The sequence below is a fragment of the Orycteropus afer genome, unplaced genomic scaffold, assembly GCF_000298275.1.
Source record: "Orycteropus afer afer isolate SDZICR_OR568_19922 unplaced genomic scaffold, OryAfe1.0 scaffold00243, whole genome shotgun sequence".
NCBI classification, from domain to species: domain Eukaryota; kingdom Metazoa; phylum Chordata; class Mammalia; order Tubulidentata; family Orycteropodidae; genus Orycteropus; species Orycteropus afer.
The window spans coordinates 534637-553145 of NW_006921830.1; the positions used below are offsets into that span (position 1 = coordinate 534637).

Sequence of the window (18509 nt, forward strand, 5' to 3'; positions counted from 1 at the left end):
GGGAGCAAACTCTTGCGTACTCATCCCAGATCACCATGTGCCCAAATGTCTTCACGTGTGGGTTGCAGCTCCCCAGGCAATTGCTCACTTTCCTTGGCCTCAACAGAGAATGAATAACGTCTTATTTCCTTAAGATCTGTGGGCGGCACAGCCCCTCCCACAAGGATGTGCCCATATGGGCTGAATCTGAGGGGGAGGGGAAGCACACATTTTGAGCACCAGGAAGGTGCACAGCCCCCTGCCCCATGCATGCAGGGGGCTCTCCACACTTCAGGGCGATGCATGACCAGGATGTGAGATTGTGAGTCCTTAGCTATTGTGTCCATTTCCTTGTGTTTCCCTATGAAAAGGTATCTAGGGAACCAGACATCATGCTTAAAGATAAGAAGTTCAGCATAATACATAACGGTTTTTAAGGCATCCGTAAAGATACACATTTTGTTGTATTCGGGGTTGATGGAGTGTGTGTGTGTGTGTGTGTGTGTGTGTGTGACAAGTATAGCCCAGTGTTCGTTTCCACGTGACTGAATATCCTTAACAAGTGTAATGTTGAACGTGTTCGAGATTGGGTGTGTTCCTCCGTGTATCTGTGGGGCTATAACCATCATGGTGTCACAGTGAGTTTATGTACTGATGCCTGTGCATGTCAAGATACGTGTGAGTCTATGAGTCGTGGGTGCATGTGTCTCCACCGTTTCTCTGTGTGAATATGTGTGTGTGCATGCACATACCACTGCAATGTGTGCATCTCTGTGATTCTGGGTGTGGGTGTGGTGTGAAGGGGAAGATGTGTGTCACTGTGTCTGTGGGCGTCCTGCCTCTGAGCCACCCCCAGCCCACCCTCCTCCTCCAGCTCCATGGCTTTCTCCCAAGCAGTGGCCCTGCCCCTTCTCTCTTCTCTCTCCTCCCTCCCCGCCTGGTCTGTGCGGGGGGAGCGGGTGCTGCTGCCCCCCCACCCCTCCCCATCCAGGCCCCATAAATAGCAGCAGAGCCAGAGCTGGAGCTGGAGCCGGCGCCAGCGGCTGGAGCAGCAAGGGAGTCAGGGCCAGGGCTGAAGAGCCAGAGAGAGGAGCCCCCGACTGAGAGCCCAGGTGAGCCCACCCTTACTCCCTAGCCCAGCCTGGCCCAGCCTGGCCCAGCCCAGCCCGACCCAGTCTCCATAACATCTCTCCTAGCCCCGAGACAGGTTCTCAGCCCACCCCAACCCCCTCACCACCACATGCCCCTGCCTATCTCAGGGCTCCCACAAGCACTGGGAGGCTGGTGGTTGGAAGACAGAGATCCCCTCCCAGCCCAGACCTTCCCTCACATATCCAGAAAGGTACACATTGATGGGAAGTGGACACCCAGCCAGGGAATGATCACAATACTGAGGAAGATACAGAAACTATCACACCCTTCTGGAGATAGACACACAACTAGAGGACAGACACATGGGGTAGAGGCACTCAGACACACCAACACCCACTTGCTCAGGGAAGCGCGACATGGAAGCAGGCAGCCTCACCCTGAGATGTGGACAGACACTGATAGATGGACTGACCGGCCATGAACTCAGGCCAGCATACCCCTGCCTGCCGCTGCCCGAGGCTTGGTCCCACTGCTGGGGGTGGGTGGTGAGTGTACATCCCACGGGCAGCATGGAGGGGGCTGTGGCTCCCCAAAAATCCTGTCGCTAAGAGACGGTGCCAGTGCTGCCAAGAAGTGTGAGAACAGGGGAGGTGAGGAGGGATGCAAAGCTTGTCATAGTGGGATCCCCTGCCAGGAAACTGGAGGAGCTTTCAGCAGGGATAGGGCCCTGCCCCTAACTCCCCAAGCCCACCACCCACCTTTCCATTGGCCATCCAGCAGATGAGTTGGGGGATGGGGGACAACCCACTAGGGCATCTTCCAACCTGCCTCCTGCCCACGGCAGGCTCCATTCCTCCTCTCCTCCTCAGACCTCCAGGGACCTCTCCACTCCCTTCCCCACTCCCTTGCCCCAATTCCGCTCTCTCATGCCAAGACTGAGTGCAGTCCTGGCTCCAACATCAGTTGGGAAATAAGCAGAAGGTGCTGAAGCAGCAGAAAGCATGGATCAATCAATGGCCCTAGGAGCCAAGACTGCTAGGAAACCCCCCAACCCTGGAGCCCTCTCCAGCCCCATCTATGCACATCTAGCCCAAGGTGGGTGACAAAAGCACAAGGGTCCTGGCCAAAAGTAGAGGCCCAGGTCTTCTATCATCCTGGCTCAGAACCCCAAGAAGGCCAAGCAGAGGAAGCAGGAGGGCCTCAGGAATGAGGGCAAAGGAATGGAGCCCAGAGTCCCAGAGGACCCTCCCACTCCACACTAGGTCCAGAGGTAAGGATCTATCCCTCCTCTGGCAAGGGTCTCTTCTACGGTGTCTAGGCCTGTCTGCTCTGTCCCCACAGTGACATGTCGGACCCTGAGATGGGATGGGTGCCTGAGCCCCCAGCCATGACACTGGGGGCCTCAAGGGTGGAGCTGCGGGTGTCTTGCCATGGCCTCTTGGACAGAGACACACTCACCAAGCCCCACCCCTGTGTGCTGCTCAAGCTCTACTCTGATGAGCAATGGGTAGAGGTGAGAACGGGTTTGGGTTCAGTGGTTTCCTTAATTACCCTCTTGCCTGGGAAGAAGGGAGGCTGGATAGAGCAATGAGAACCTCATAGGAGAGTGAGAGGAGTTCAGGGACCCTTTCTAGGTTATCTGGGTAACACTGGAGATAGGTGTGCTATCATTAAAACCACACTCCATTTTACAGCATCTAAAGCCCACAGTTCCAGATGGGTCCTGAGACAGTCCCAGAAGCAGTGGGATAGCTCCCAAAGGCCTTATGATAGCACCAACAGGCTAATGGGCCAGTACGTCAGCAGCACTGAGCTTCAGGTTCAGCCTGGGGAAGGAAGAGCCAGTCACTAAAGATATGGGGCCCAAGAAGAGCTGGCATGGCCAAAGAGGTCCAGGGAGGGACAGCAGCCTCAGTCCCCAAAGGTCATCACTCCTCCTACCACAGGTGGGGTGCACGGAGGTGCTGCGCTCCTGCTCCAGCCCTGTCTTCTCCAGGGTGCTGGCCCTTGAGTACTTTTTTGAGGAGAAGCAGCCCCTACAGTTCCACGTGTTTGATGCTGAGGATGGAGCCACCAGCCCCCGAAATGACACATTCCTTGGCTCTGCAGAGTGTACCTTGGGCCAGGTCTGTATTCTAACTCCAGCCCACCCCACTCCACTCCATCAGTTTCTGCTTCCAGAAACCAAAATGAGAACTTGAGTTCTGGAGATAGTTCAATCAGGCTTAGATCCCATCTCCACCATTCACTGGCTACAGCCTTGGGCAAGATACTTAACCTCTCTAAGTCTTGTTTCCTCATCTGAAAATATGAATGTCACCATACCTACCTCTTAAGGCTGCTGTGGAAATTAAATCTAACATTCACCAAATCCAACCCTTGTGGTTACTCAAAGGGCACTTATTATTCTGCCCACCCTATCTTGGCCAAAGCAGGTAGGCCATCACAGCTGGGTCTCCCTCCATCCCCCTCTCCAGATTGTGTCGCAAACCAAGGTCACTAAGCCATTACTGCTAAAGAATGGGAAGACAGCGGGCAAGTCCACCATCACGGTAGGCAAACCACCTGTACTCACCCTTGGGCCAGGCATTCAGTGACCCTGGATGGAAATCTAGGGTGACATCACACCCAGAGCCCACCCCCACCTAGGGAAAAGGATACGAGGGGTGGGTATTCTGGCAATGTGGGGAGGGGGGCAGGGGGAAGGATGCTACCACTTGTGTCCACCTTGCAGATCGTGGCCGAGGAGGTGTCTGGTACCAACGACTATGTGCAGCTCACCTTCAGAGCCCATAAGCTGGACAACAAGGTTGGAATCCCAGAGTCAGGGCCCTCATCTCTCTCTTTAGAGAGCCCAAGGCCCCCAACTCAAAACAGACCCCAAGGTCCCAGCCCCACCCCTTCTCAGTGTTTTCCCCTTTCCTAATCTTCCCTGCATAGTGGCTAAGGCACTTGACTGCTAACCAGAAGGCTGGCGGTTCAAACCCACCAGCCACTCCTCGGAAGGAAGGTTGGGCAATCCTACTTCCGTAGTGATACTGCCTCGGAAACCCAAGGAGGGGTCGCTATGAGTCGGGTTTGACTCGACGGCACATAACAACAACAACAACAAAATCCTCCCGGGAGCTCTGGTGACATAGTGCCTAAGGCATTTGACTGCTAACCAGAAGGCTGGCAGTTCAAACCCACCAGCCACTCCTGGGAAGGAAGGTTGGGCAATCTACTTCTGTAGTAATACCACCTCGGAAACCCAAGGAGGGGTCGCTATGAGTCGAATCTAACTTGATGGCAGTGAGTTAGAGTTTTTTAATCTTCCCTGCAAACCTCATCAGACTCATGAGCCCTTTCACCTATCTCCTCAGGATCTGTTCAGTAAGTCTGACCCTTTCATGGAGATCTATAAGACCAATGGGGATCAGAATAATCAGCTGGTCTGGAGGACTGAGGTTAGTGCCTGGGGATATGGAGATGGAGGGAGGGAGAGCAGAGAAGGAAAACCTAGACAGAAGGTCACCAGCTCCCTGGTGTCTCTCAAAGGTGGTGAAAAACAACCTGAATCCCAACTGGGAGCCATTCCGCCTGTCCCTGCACTCCTTGTGCAGTTGTGATGTCCATCGGCCTCTCAAGGTGAAGCCCCCAACCAAGCAGGGGCAGCCTGATATCTGAGACCCTCTCCTCTAAGTGTGACCTCCTACCACTCCCCCAAAACCCATGTGATAAGACCCTCCCACTACAGGGTAAATAACAGACACAGTCAGTGTTAAGCTTCCTGCATGAATGCCTTTATCAAAGGCCAAAGTTCCTGCCAGATTAAGCTAAAGAACAAAGTTTATCAGGTGGCCTCTCTGGGAGGTCGGGAAAGTCTGCCTGGGCCTAGAGACAGTTAGGACCCAACCTCCCTGAGTTCCTCTTCCCCATCCCCAACAGGAACCACTGCAAACATCCCCTGACTCTGATCCCACCACCTCTTCCCTGTCTTCTCAGTTCTTGGTTTATGACTATGACTCCAGTGGGAAACATGACTTTATTGGAGAGTTCACTAGCAGCTTCCAGGAAATGCAAGAAGGGACAGCAAATCCCGGGCAAGAGGTACTACAAAAACCCCCTCCCATCCTCAATAATCCCACGCAAATCCATGGAGAATCCTGAGGGTGATGCTGACGAGACCACTGCAGGTGGATAGGAGGGTCTGAGGAGCAGAGGGTGGAAAAATCCTTGGCTCAGCTTAAGGACTGAGCCGTGGGGGTCTTGCCTTGGGAGGTATTACTAGAAGGTGATAAGAAGGATAACCTGATGGCACTGTGACTCTGGGCTTGTGGGGTGGGTGGGGGTCTAGATGCAGTGGGACTGTATCAATCCCAAGTACCGGGACAAGAAGAAGAATTATAAGAGCTCAGGAACTGTAGTGCTGACCCAGTGCACGGTAAATTCTCAAGCCTGCCCCAGCTCCTACCTCAGCCCCAACAACTGCCCCTACTACAACCTCAGATTCAGCCCTTCCTCTCCCACTCTCTCTGCCTCTGGGAACTGGGAAACTTCCCCCTCTCCCAACCTCAAAACTTCTGGCCCCTCCACCTCCCCACAGAAGCCCCACTCAGCTCCCTCTTCAAAGGACTTTCCCCCACTTTGCCTCCCCCCCCCCATGCCACCAGGTGGAGAAGGTGCACACATTCCTGGACTACATCATGGGTGGCTGCCAGATCAGCTTCACGGTAAAGGCCCAGGGGATAAGAGCATAGAACAAAGGGAGGGGCTGAGCCCATAATGAAACACTGGAGCCTAGAATTCCCACTGCCCTCTATTTGGGCTTCTCTTTGAGCTTTGACAGCTATATCCCATGTCAAGGCTCCCTGTGGACTCCCCAGACTCATCTGAGTGTTCCCTTCAGACCCTGGCTCTGACCTAGCGTCTGTTGTCCCTCATAGCCGGACCCCTGACCCTTTTCTTCCAGGTGGCCATTGACTTCACTGCCTCCAATGGGGACCCAAGGAGCAGCCAATCCCTACACTGCCTCAGCCCCCGACAGCCCAACCACTATCTGCAGGCCTTGCGTGCAGTTGGAGGTATCTGCCAGGACTATGACAGGTAGGAGGAAGTGGCTGGGGGCCAGGAAGGGAGGCCTTTCTCGATGGGCTCTCCACAGAATTTTCTTCTCCCCAGTGACAAACGATTCCCAGCATTTGGCTTTGGGGCTCGAATCCCCCCCAACTTCGAGGTAGGCTGGGTGCCAGGGAAAGGGAGGAGAATCAGGCAAGAAGGAAAAACATTCTGTCACTGCCCACTCCTCACCCTCACAGGTGTCCCACGACTTTCCTATCAACTTTGACTCAGAAAATCCTGAATGTGAAGGTAAGAGGGGCAATTACCACCAGTCCTACCCCCTCACACACACCCTTGCTGCACATGCCTTCATACTCTGTATAAGAGCACAGGACCCATCCCCATAGACCCAGCTCCCACAGTCCCACGGCCCAAGCTCCTGTCCCTTTCACCTACCTAAGGCCTGTCTCCCTCTGCTAAGACTTCCAGCCCCACTACCCAGCAGCTGCCCACTCACCTCTCCCTCTGCTCAGTGAGGAACTTGGAGGGGAGGATTCCTGAATCCTCTGATAGTATCAGAGGGCCAGCAAAACCAAACTATACTCACTGCCATAGAGTCGATTCCGACTCAAAGTGACCCCCATTGGGTTTCCAAGACAATAAATCTTTATAGAAGTAGATCGCCCCATCTTCCTTCTGTGGAGCAGCTGGTGGGTTTGAACTGCCAACCTTCTGGTGAGCAGTCATATGCCTTAAGCACTGCACCACCAGAGCTCTTCCGGTGTCAGAGGAGCAATGACACCAAAATGACTCTAGGGTCCAGTGGAGCTGGCAACCATGGCAACTGAGTTTGCTTCGCAGAGGAATGGGCCACCAAGGCAGTGATGTCACTAGGCTTTGTGGTACCTATCACCCAGTCTGGTCCCCTCCCCTCCCCCATCACCCAGTGCAGTAACATGTCATCACCACCACCCACCAGTCAAGTGCAGGCTGGCATCAGCCATTGGAGGGAAAGGAAGGTCTCTGCTTTGGCCAATGGAAGAGGGGAGGCACTATGGGGAGCCACTGGACTGGGTGCAAGGGGTGCAACTGACCCTGTGTGAGAAGTGATGGGCAGGATGGGCACTCCAACCACCAGGAAGGGGGATTCCTGAGCTGGCCCATCCATGAGGGTTGACACCATAAGCTACCGCACTGAGTGATACCAATTCTAGTTAACGCCACTGTCCTGAGAGAGGAGTTTAGAGGTGTCAGGAAGGACTCCTTGCTGATCTCTGCCAGCCTCACCTTTTCTTCTGTCTGCTCAGAGATCTCAGGGGTCATCACTTCATACCGGCGTTGCCTGCCCCAGATCCAGCTCTATGGCCCCACCAATGTGGCCCCCATCATCAATCGTGTGGCTGAGCCTGCCCAGCGGGAGCAGAGCACTGGCCAAGCCACGGTGAGGAAACAGCAGGCAACCCGGCGCTGCCTCCTTCGTGTGCTCTCGGGTGGCGCCAGGGTCTGGGCTGGGGACCAGCGCCAAGGCCGTTGCACACAGAGCTGACCCTTCCTCCTCTCTGCCTGACTTCAGAAGTACTCGGTGCTGCTAGTGCTCACGGATGGCGTGGTGAGCGACATGGCTGAGACCCGTGCCGCCATCGTGCGTGCCTCCCACCTGCCCATGTCCATCATCATCGTGGGCGTGGGCAATGCCGACTTCTCGGACATGCGGCTGCTGGACGGCGACGACGGTCCCTTGCGCTGCCCTCGAGGGGTGCCCGCGGCCCGCGACATCGTCCAGTTCGTGCCCTTCCGGGACTTCAAGGATGTGAGTGTCCAGTGCCCCCTTCCAGCCAAAGGACTCCTCAGCTCCTTATGCCCCCAAATCTGACCTCTCTCTTCCACTGGATTGATTCCAGCTAAAGATGCTGGAGCCCAGCTGACCATTCTGAAGCCCTGCCCAGCTCACCTGATCTCACTGCCCCCATTCATGCTCCTAACCTAGTCTCGGTCTCCACTCCCAGGCCCCACCCTCCGCACTAGCTAAGTGCGTCCTGGCCGAGGTGCCGCGGCAGGTGGTGGAGTACTACGCCAGCCAGGGCATCAGTCCTGGGGCTCCTAGGCCTTGCACGCCGGCCACTACTCCCAGCCCTAGCCCATGACGCCACCTACGGAACCACCGACACTCCCTGAGCCTCTCAGTGAGTGGGGTTGGGAGGCAAGGAGGTGGGAACTAAGAGGTGTAAAGTGTGCTCAGCTCGGCTGGGTGTGACACAGAGGGTGTTTATGGATGTATCCTTCCTTCTCAGGTGCCTGTCCTGCCCTTGTGACTCAAGTGACCAGTGCCTCTGCCTCTTGGACAAGCTGTGCTCCTCTGGGTCCTGGAAGTGAGTGATGGGCCCTGCCCCCACCTCTCCAGGCCCCACACCCCTCAGCCTTGTGGCCCCTTGGTGACTTCCTTCAGTGATCCTGACTTTCTGGCCTTTAATAAAGGAAATCATTCTAAGCACCTCAGCCTTCACCCATCATGCTTCAGATACCCACTGGGCAGTCTGTAGTAGTACCACTCTCCCACCCACACAGACACACACAGAGGTGAGAAATGAGGACCAGCACCTTTTGAAATCTGAGGCAAAGCTCCCCAGGCAGGCTGCTGTCTTTACAGTAACCCCCAACCATGTGCAGATGGTATCTGAGGAGCCCCCACCCTCACCCCACAACCCCAGGGAGTCCAAACACTATGGGGGTTAATTACAGGAGATAAGGGTGGGTAATGAGGGGCTGTCAAGAGGGTAGGCTTATGCCCTTTTACAACTATCTCCAGATAAGCCCAGCTGAGCCCCCCATGGGCTGAACCCCAGCCCCCACACAGCTGTAGGATGGGCTGAGAAAGTGTCTTGGGGGATTGAGGAGGGCATTCACTGCTAGTGAATCAGGGACATAGAGTAGGCATCCAGGCTCTTCATACCCTGGGTTTCCTGAGTGTGTGGATGTGGATGTTCGTATGCTGTAAATCGTTGACTCTGTACATGAACATGGCCTTAATGATTCAGGAAGCCCAGTTGTGTACACTTAATGATAACATCAATAGCAAACATTGTTTAGAGTGTGTCATACTTGGTGCTAAGTCCTTTAAATGCATTTACTCTCATTTTTCTGACAAATCAAGTGAGGCTTGATTTTAACTCACCCATGGTCAAAGAACTGGCAGAACAGGAACTTGATCCCAGGCCTATCTGACTCCAGTACCCACACTCTTAATCACTGTAGTGTGTAGCATCTATTGGATGTGTACCTGTATAATCCTCATCTCAAGATTCAGATGTGCATATATGTGTCCTGGTTATGTATTCAGGTATATGCGCCTGTGGATAGGCATCTTTGCCATGTGTGCTGTGCAAGCCCTCAACCAGGAAAGGAAGGTATGCAAAAGTAGCAGGGGGTCCAGAGAGCAGATCCAGATGGAGGGTAGAAGAGCTGGGCTTCTAGAGGAGACTTTCCCTTCAACTATGAATGTGGAAGGGGAATGAAGAGACACCGTGAGTCCCTCAGAGAGAGGTTCTAGAGCCAGGAAGAATAGCCAGTAGCAGATGTGATGAGGAAAGAAGAGAGAAACTCCAAGAAAGATGGTGAGAGGACTCCCATCACAGGCTCCTGAATGGAGGGGGAATGAGCTGGGCTAGATGAGGGGGAGGAAGGAACAAGAACTATGATGGGAAGAGAAGAGACAGCTGGGGAGGGGGTGAATGGAGGGGGCAGAAAGGAAGAGAGACATATGGAAGCCTCATCCCCCACACCTGCCCATTTATTATGTCCCTTATAGGACCAGGAGTGGCTGGTGAGGGGTGCTTGCTCCCAGCTTAGTGCCTTCTCCAGCTTGGTACTTCTGCTCTGCCCAGAGCTCCACTCACCATCCCCCTTAGGCTGCTGACAGAGAGGGCTGGGTTACCATAGCAACTGTGAGGCCTCTCAGATAGCCACAGGCAGGCCTGGCTAGGCCCCTGTTCTAGGGCTTCCACGTGGTGGTAGTGGGAGGGGGGAGGCACCATCTGGTCCAATCCTCACCATTCCACCCCATTTTCATGGGCACTCCAGAAGGAGATAGCAACTCAGCACCAGGTAGGGGCTACCCACTTCACATCTCTCTCTTGAGAGAGAGAAAGAAGAGGAAAAAAAAAAAAAAGTAGCATAGAGCAGTAATAAAGAATGAATACTTCTTTAATTGCAAAAGCAGTTAGCCAATAGCATTAGAGTTCTGCCTGAACTTCAAGCTTAATTCACAAAAGCTGCTCTTTCTCTCAGCTTCTTCTCATCCTGGGTAAAGTCTCACTTCAGCTATTGGAGAGGCAGAAGGTCACAGGGGCATCTGATGTAGGTCTGGAGGCCAAGGCAGCCTGGAGCAAGCAGCATAGGAGCAGTGCAAGTGCTTCGGGAGCAGCCACGAATCCTCACCTGGGCCACTAGCCCAGTGCCTAGGCACTCTCATGATGCTGAAGCAGGATGAGAGGTCCTTTGGGTGAGGTCCATTTGGGGAGATTCTTAGAGAGGCCACTGGGACTCCCACACTAGAATCAGACAGTCCCAGAACTAGAAAGGTGTCAGAAGTCATCTAATCCAAATGAGGATTAGAACCTGCTCCAGGTGACAGAGAGATCCTGTGGCAGAGGTGAGACTAGCACCCAGTCTCCAGTCTCCCGCCCAAGGCACTCTCCCAGCCACACCAACCACCCCTAAAGCTTGTACATCAGACCATTGATGAGGCTCTGAACCCTAGACACTTCTGGAGAAAGCCTTTTGGATAAAGTCTCACTATATAGGAGCTCTGCTAGCATAGTGCCTAAGGCACTTGACTGCTCACCAGAAGGCTGGCGGTTCAAACCCACCAGCCACTCCTCGGAAGGAAGGTTGGGCAATCCTACTTCCGTAGTGATACTGCCTCGGAAACCCAAGGAGGGGTCGCTATGAGTCGGGGCGGACTCGACGGCACATAACAACAACAACAACAGTCCTAAAATGGAGAGATCACAAGCCTCAGAATGAAAATACAGCCTCGTTGCTAAGTACTGCCTTAAAGCACTATAGGTGGAAAACCTTGAATTAAAAATATAAATTGAGGGCACCACTCCCTCACACCTCCCATTCACTCTGTCATACAGCCATCATCCACCCCTCCACCAACTCACCACCCTCAGTTTATCTGCCCTGCCTGGCACTGGCCCTTGCAGATCTGTCTGTGTCTGGTCATGTGAGTGTGGCAGAAGGTGGAAGGTTTCAATGTATGGCCTGTGTGAGGGGAGGGGAGGTCATGGAACCTCTTCCCAGAAAATGACAGCATCTAACTTCCGGGCGTGCCTTGAGTGTTCAGGAAGTTTGGGGATATTTGTGCGGTCATACAACGGAGTGCCTGGTGCCACAAGATGCCAGATAATGATCTGGTGAGTGGTGGAGCCGCATCCTGGGCGGTGCCCCACATCTACCCACACTACCACCACCCTGGGGCCCCAATCCAGCGGCTCAGAGGAAGAAGTGGGCGTGGTCCCCGGATCCAGTGCAGGTCGACGTCAGCCCGTCACAGCGAGCCTTGTAGAGGTCGCGCTCCCGGGCCAGGCGGGCCACTTCGGCTCTCAGCGCGTCCAGCTGGGCGAGCAGACGGGCGCGCTCTGCCTCCAGCCCGCGCCGCTGCTGCAGCCGCTTGGAACGGCAGGCCTGCGCGTAGCCGCGGTTCTTCAGCGTGCGACGCCTCTGCTTCAGCCGCAGCGCCTCGTCGCGGCCGCAGCCCCGCAGCTGCCTGTTGAGCTCCCGCACAGACATGGACACCAGCGCTGCGTCCGAAAACCGCTCGGCCAGCTGCAGAGGGCGAGAGCGGAGACCGGGTCAGCGCCGGGTCTGCTCGCTCTACACCGAGGTCAGGATTCCAGACTGCACTGCACTTCCTCTTCCCTGAAGGCTCGCCCTTTACAGTTTAGTTTATCCTGCAGTCGAGATTTTGCCCTAGGTCCCAACACGCCGCCCCCCACAGCCCCGCCACCCTGGCGGATGCTACACCAAGCTTCTCGTTAGGCCCACCCCTCGGTGCAGGCCCCGCCTCCCGCGGTCTGGCAGGCTGAATGTGCACCTGAACCCGGCACCGCCCGTAGGCGGTGCACAACCAGGGCTCTAGGCGGGAGGCGTCCGATGGATCTGTGGCCAGACAGGCGACACACAACTCTCCCCTGTCCTGAAGGCCACAACCGTGTGACCCTCAAAGGATTTTGGATTATATCCTAATGCCCTCAACACCCCCATCTGTGTCTATAATTAATAGGATGAATCTCAATCCCTCCTGAGAAGGTTGGAGACTGAGGAAGCACCAAGTCTTGAAAAGGCCAACCTCCTTTGGATTCTCACAGCCTTAACCCCACTCCATTCTACACATGACCATCCCTGGTTTTCATATAGGGTATGACTATTTACCTTCCGGTAATTGTCTGCTCCTCAGTGCCCTTTAATTCTGAACCCCTCCCCATTTTTGTCCTCTTCTAACCTCATCCTCTCCCTAGTCCTTCTAATTCAGCCCACTAATTTCTCTCCATTTCAAGAAAGGGGAAAAGAATGGAATGTACTTTTCTCTGTTTGATTTCTTTCAAGGGCCCTTCTTGCCTTCTCCTGTCTTCTTCCTTCCCTGTCTCTCTTTCCCCAGTTTGTAACCTTCTCCAAAAGCCCTCCTTCCTCTTGGCCTGTCCTCTTCCTCCTCTCTCAGGCTGCCTACCTCTCAAGCCACCTCACTCACCTGATCATGCTGGGCTCCTGCCTCCTCTGGGCTCCTTGAGTAGTAGCCTTGAGACCCTTCAGCAAGGTCTGGGCCCTGACCCTGCAGCAGCTCCACAGCCTCCTCAGGACTCAGCCCCAGTGCCTCTCCAGCCCCTAGCTGCTGCTGCAGGGTGGCCAGCCAGTACAGCTCCTCGAGGCCTGGCCGGGGGCCTTCACTGGCCCCCACCACACCTGGCTCACTGAAGGTGGGTGAAGGAGGCACTGAGCTGTAAGGTGTGGAACCCAATGAGGCTGTGGGGGGGCCAGATCGCCCCTCAGAGGGCTCCCGCTTTACCTCAAACTTCATTAAGTCAAAGTCATTGACATATTCCATGGCCAGGGGACTGGGGGGCAGTGCCATTCTGAGGGTTGGGAGCAAACACCTGGAAAAAAAGAGGTGAAATCTAGAGTACCTGAAGGGTGCCTGCCAGCCCCCTTCACCAAAACCTGCATTCCCCAAAGTCCAAGTGCACTGGAGCCAAAGTTCTGAAAAGTCAGAATGATGGTGCAGGTTTGTTCCCTATATAGTCGCCTCTAGGCTCAGAGACAGGGCCTGCCGGAGGGAGGGTGGGCCCAATGTTTGGGTGAGAGGGGCCCTCCTGACAGGAGCAAAACACCTAAAGCCCTTAACAAGGAAGAAAGCAGCACAGCCCCTGGCCCCACTGGTGCCTCTAGGTAATGTCTATGAAAAACAAGAATACAGCATGCTACCAACCCTAGTGCTGGGACATGCTGAGGGACTCTGTCATCTCAAGAGGCATCATTCCATTCCCAAGCAATTTCTTAAATTGCTTAATTAACTATGACAGAGTATGTGTGTATTTTAGGACAGTGGGAGGCATATTTGTTGTGAATTTTAAGATATCAAGGATAATGTGTTATTGTACATCTCTCTCTCTCTCTCTCTGTCTCTCTCAGAACACCCAGGCCAATGCCTCACGCCTAGAAGACCCTCAGTACACATCTGTTCTATGAATTAATCAGACAATGAATCCCTTTTATAAAAGCAAGATACTTTCCATTGTAAAAAAGAGAATGTGCTAGAATCCACTCCAGAAAGACCAGGGCTGAGTGGTAACCATCTATCACCAAGGCCAACCTCTCCAAGGGGAATTTACCGTGATTGATTTTCCTTCTATTCAGAACCTGCTGTGTTGTGTGAACTTGGGCAGATGACTTTCCCCTTTCTGACCCTAGTTTTCTCTTCTGTTCAACTAGGGCAATCAGACTTTCCCAAAATATGTTCTATGGAACACTCGTTCTGAGAAATACCCAAGAAGAAGTCTATGCTCACAAATTTTGAGAAATACTGCCTCCAATGCCCACCTCTTGCTGAGTCACAAGGCACAGCAGCATATTAGTATGAAAAGTCCTTCAATTCAACTTTAACACATAGTATCCCAAATTTTTGTCACCAAGAAGCTCTCTTCCATGTTATCAACCATGGACCATATGTTCGAGCATACCTTAGGAACCCCAGCTAGATGACCTCAGAAAGCCTTCCTAGCCTGAAAATCCATGCACTGGCCTAGCTCCCAGTTCCAGCAGCTCATTCCCATCCCCATAAGGGGCAAGGCAGGAAGTGTTCATCCCCAGAGCTTCGAGTTTGACTCCATCTTGACATCCCAGGCCTAGGTAGCCCTCTTTTCTACCCACAGCTCAGACCCGCAGTTCTGTCCAGGCAGGTTGGAAGAAGCACAAGGCCTCTCTCTTCCTGTCCCAACAAAGGATTGCTGCCCCCTATCCCTGGGATGACAGAGAGAATAGGAGCAATGACACAGATTTAAGGAAGTGGTTCTTGGTGGGGAAGGAAATGGTGAGACACTGAGAGAGAACGACTAAAGACGAATCCAGGGAGAAATGGATACAAGAGAAGAGATAAACGGGGAGGGTTGTTTATCTTTCAGATGTGATAGCTGTGAGGGCATAGGCCAGTAAGGGCGGGAGTGGGGCAAAGTACAGAAGGTGAAGATTCCAGAGCAGAGAGTAGACAGCAAGGGTCTCTAGGTGAAAGGCCTGGTGCCCAGGGACATACTCACTTCAGGGGTAGCAGAGATGATATAGTCAGTGTCTGAGCCAGGCAGGCACAGCTTCCCCAGTGACTGGAGGCCCCATTGAGCAGGGCCTGGTGTCTCTGTGCCCAGAACAAGGGGCTGTGTGCACAGAGCCCAAAGGGCACTCTTAAAGGGCCAGTGCTCTGAGGTCATCTGTGGTCCTCAGCCCTCCAGCCAATGAGGCAAGGGTATCATCTGCATATCCCATTGCCTGTGGGGTGTGTGTGGGTTGGGGGGGGGGGGAGGATTGAGAAGAGACTAGAGGACAAGTATGCCTGTTCTAGGAAGAAGAGGGGGGTATCCTCCCCAACAAAGCTCCTCAGTGATGCTCTGATTAACATGTGCTCAGTACACTGGCTTCTGACCACTGCTTTTCCATATGAACACAACCCTCAGCCCTCAGCTGTTCAGAACCTGGAAATGGGAGAGAGAGCCACACAAGCTCCCAGCATCCCCATCCTCCATGGCATTGTCTTTAGGGAGTACAGATTCTCCCCAATCCACTCTCATGGCCTGAGGTGTCTCTTATGCACCTTGCTGCACCCTGAACCTGATGGGTCTTTTGCCCCTCACAAAATAAACCTCAGAAAAATAAACAACCCTTTCCACAGGGATCTCCAGGACTTGACCGACCAATCTCAGCCTCTCACGCTTTTGCTGACCCAGCCCCAGTACAGACAACCCAGCCTGGGAGGAGGAGCAAAAGAGAAAATGGGGGACTCTGCTCCCTCTTTCCAGGATACTGCAGAACACTGAAATCTAAACACCACCAATCCAGACATGGCATTTTTGTGACTGCCCTCAAAAATCTAAACACCACCAATCCAGCCAAGGCATTTTTATATCTCCCCTCATGTGCCCTCTGCTCTCTCTCACCTTTTCCCTGTGTGTCTCTGTCTCTTTCTCTTCCTCTATCAGCCATCCTTGTTTCCAGATGGCTGGGGGGTGACCTACATATTCAGCCTAATCCCCTAACACCTCTTAGAGCTATCATCTCCAAGTAGGAGTTGGAAAAGAGATACTAGGAATTAGCCAAGATGTTTAAACCTGTCTGAAGCTGTTTAAATAGGGTCTGTATTAGAATAAGACTCCAAGAATTAAAGTCTCTTCCCTACCCTCTGAGGATACTCAAACACTTCCATGGGGTTAACTTAGTCCTTATTCTCAACCCATAGAGAGACCTGGGTGTCCATCAGCCCTGAAGGTCATCAGTTATATATGTTAACCTGGTCCCAGCCTAGCCTTAGGTGTTGGGTGAAGGGCTGGCAGATGCAGCTGAAATCTAAGACTGTGGTCCCCAGACAAGCAGCATCAGCATCACTTAGAAACTTGTTAGAAATGTAAATTCTCTGGTCTCACCTCAAACTTACTGAATCAGAAACTCTGGGGGTGGGGTTGGGAAATCTATAGGTTAATAAGCTCTCCAGGCAATTCTGATGCCCACTAGTGTGAGAATCACTAGTCTAAGAAATGCCTGTAGTCAACCCAACTTTCCCTGGTGTGTATGTGTATGTACGCTCTCTAGCACATATAAGAAGACCTACATCAGATGACATCACCCTCTTCTCACACCTAGGTTTGCATTTTGTGGAGCAGAGACTGTAGGTATTATCAAGTAGAAAAGTTTCTCTCTGTGCACGCCTGGGTCTAATGCTGTTTTCTCTGAAGAAACAATGAGCCCACGGCCTGAAGAGCCATGAAATGGAATGGGGAATGCAGAGACAGGGAAGGCCACACACATGCCAGGGAATGTAGCTCTAAGGCAGACATTCAGGATAGAGACCCTAGGATTTCCCTGGTTGGAGAAGGAAGAGGAAGTATTGGGTGCAGCCCCCTTTTCATGCATAGTCTGGGCTGGCCAGACACTTGTCCCCATGTAGCAGCTGTCAGGTCTGCACTGATCCTCCTGTTTACTAGTAGGCTCAAAGGAGAGGTGGGAGGGCTAAGCTGCTAACAGGCTAAAGGAGTCAGACTAAACAAGCTCAGGCAAGTTGAGCCATCCGGGGCTCAGACCAGGTGCCACTAACCAGGGAAAGAAGGATGGGAAGTGAAGACAGGTCCAGGGCTGGGCCAGAGAGAAAGACCAAGGACACAGAGAGGAGAGGCTGCTGCAGCCAGCAGGGACCAGGGAGATGGAGTCCAGCCCAGAGTGGGAACTGGGAGGCTGGGAAATGGATACTAGAACTGACTCCCTCAAGGACATCTGGGGACAGAGAAATGAGGATCAAAATAATGAATCCAGGGTGGCTCCTAAGAATGAGAAAACAGAGGAAGGGAGATGGGGAAACTAGCTAAGGACATCGTCAATATAGAGCTAGGACAGAGGGCAGAACAAGTCAAATGCTCCACAGAGATTTGGCTTTAAGGAGGCAAAGAGACAGAGGCACGTGGAAGAGATGGGGAAAGCACCGTAGGAAACTAAAACAAAGAAGGAAGCTTTCCAGAAGGGATCAAGAAGGGAATAAGGGAGAACAGGGGAGGTGGATAAGAGCAGAGACTAGAAGAGGAAAAGTGGCAGAAGAAAGGGACAGAGGAAAGTTAGATTGGGCACAAAGGATGAGAAACAAACACAGGGAAACAGATGGTCAGACCATCAAGGAAGAGCAATGACCCAAAGACAAAAAGGTAGAAAGACATGGACAAAGGGATTCTGGCCCTGGGGAAAGAGGGCCAGGAGGTGTGGGGTAGAAAATGAAGAGGAAGGAAAGGAGATGGGACGGAGTCTGCATTCTAGGATTCCACCCCAGCTCCACAGTACGGTACTCCCACTTTCGGAACCCTATAGGACCAGTTCTCATTCCTAGTTCTGGATTTTGATATCTAGATCTTCAGTAATTGCTCCAAATCCTCAAATCTCTTCCTGGTCTACCTTATGCATTCATTTGACATATAGTTATTAAACACCTACTCTGTACCAGGCACTGTACTAAGCATTAAGGATACCCCAGTAAGACTGCCATTGGCCCTGCCTTCATGAAGTAGAGTGTTCTGGTTATCCAGTGCCGCTCTGACAAGAATATACCACAAATGGGATGGCCTTAACAAACAGCAGTTTATTCTCTTACAGTCTGGTGGCTTTAAATCCAAGTTCAAAGTGCCAGGCTCTAGGCACTGGGTGAAAGCCCCTCAACCTTGGGGTCCAGCTCTGCCTCCTGCTCCTGACCCACTGGAACTAGAAGAATTTCCTCACTCAGACAGCTGCTGGCTGCTGAGGCTGAGAAGCCCAAGGTTGACAAGTAAAAAGGCACAGTCCTGATGTTACCAAACAACACAGCAGGCCATTGCCTTACGTCCATCTTAAGTCCCAAGGTTGGCAGAGCATGGCAGGCTGCTGAACAGTGACATGGCCGCACGCAGGGTCCAAGCGTGCCATAAGCTCAAGACCATTCCCCAGGCTTCTCCTTATATACAGGAAGCAGACCACATCCCAAAGGCAGCTACTCCACTGCTTGTGGTAGATCCCACCATGGAGTTGATTGCCAGTCTCATCATGGGGAATAACTACCACCAGCTGCCCAGCCACTCAACCAGGCCCAGCCAAGTTGACACACAAACATAACACAAAGAAACATA

General features: G+C 53.0%; 2 protein-coding genes across 2 annotated transcripts; one reads left to right on the forward strand and one right to left on the reverse strand.

Moving 5' to 3' along the window:
• Nucleotides 1–972: 972 nt before the first annotated feature.
• CPNE6 (copine 6) lies at nucleotides 973–8255 on the forward strand. The gene is made up of 16 exons (XM_007949197.2): nucleotides 973–1091; nucleotides 2413–2584; nucleotides 3018–3197; nucleotides 3549–3623; nucleotides 3806–3880; nucleotides 4434–4517; nucleotides 4609–4698; nucleotides 5056–5160; nucleotides 5408–5494; nucleotides 5724–5783; nucleotides 6023–6156; nucleotides 6232–6286; nucleotides 6369–6420; nucleotides 7419–7552; nucleotides 7685–7921; nucleotides 8118–8255. Exons 2-16 carry the CDS (start codon nucleotides 2417–2419, stop codon nucleotides 8253–8255), a joined length of 1674 nt encoding a protein of 557 aa, XP_007947388.1. The 5' UTR covers nucleotides 973–1091; nucleotides 2413–2416.
• Nucleotides 8256–11607: 3352 nt separating this feature from the next.
• On the reverse strand, nucleotides 11608–13243 carry NRL (neural retina leucine zipper). The gene is made up of 2 exons (XM_007949198.1): nucleotides 12863–13243; nucleotides 11608–11940 (listed from the first exon to the last, which is right to left on the reverse strand). The coding sequence occupies exons 1-2, from the start codon at nucleotides 13241–13243 to the stop codon at nucleotides 11608–11610; spliced, it is 714 nt and encodes a 237-aa protein (XP_007947389.1).
• Nucleotides 13244–18509: the final 5266 nt, after the last annotated feature.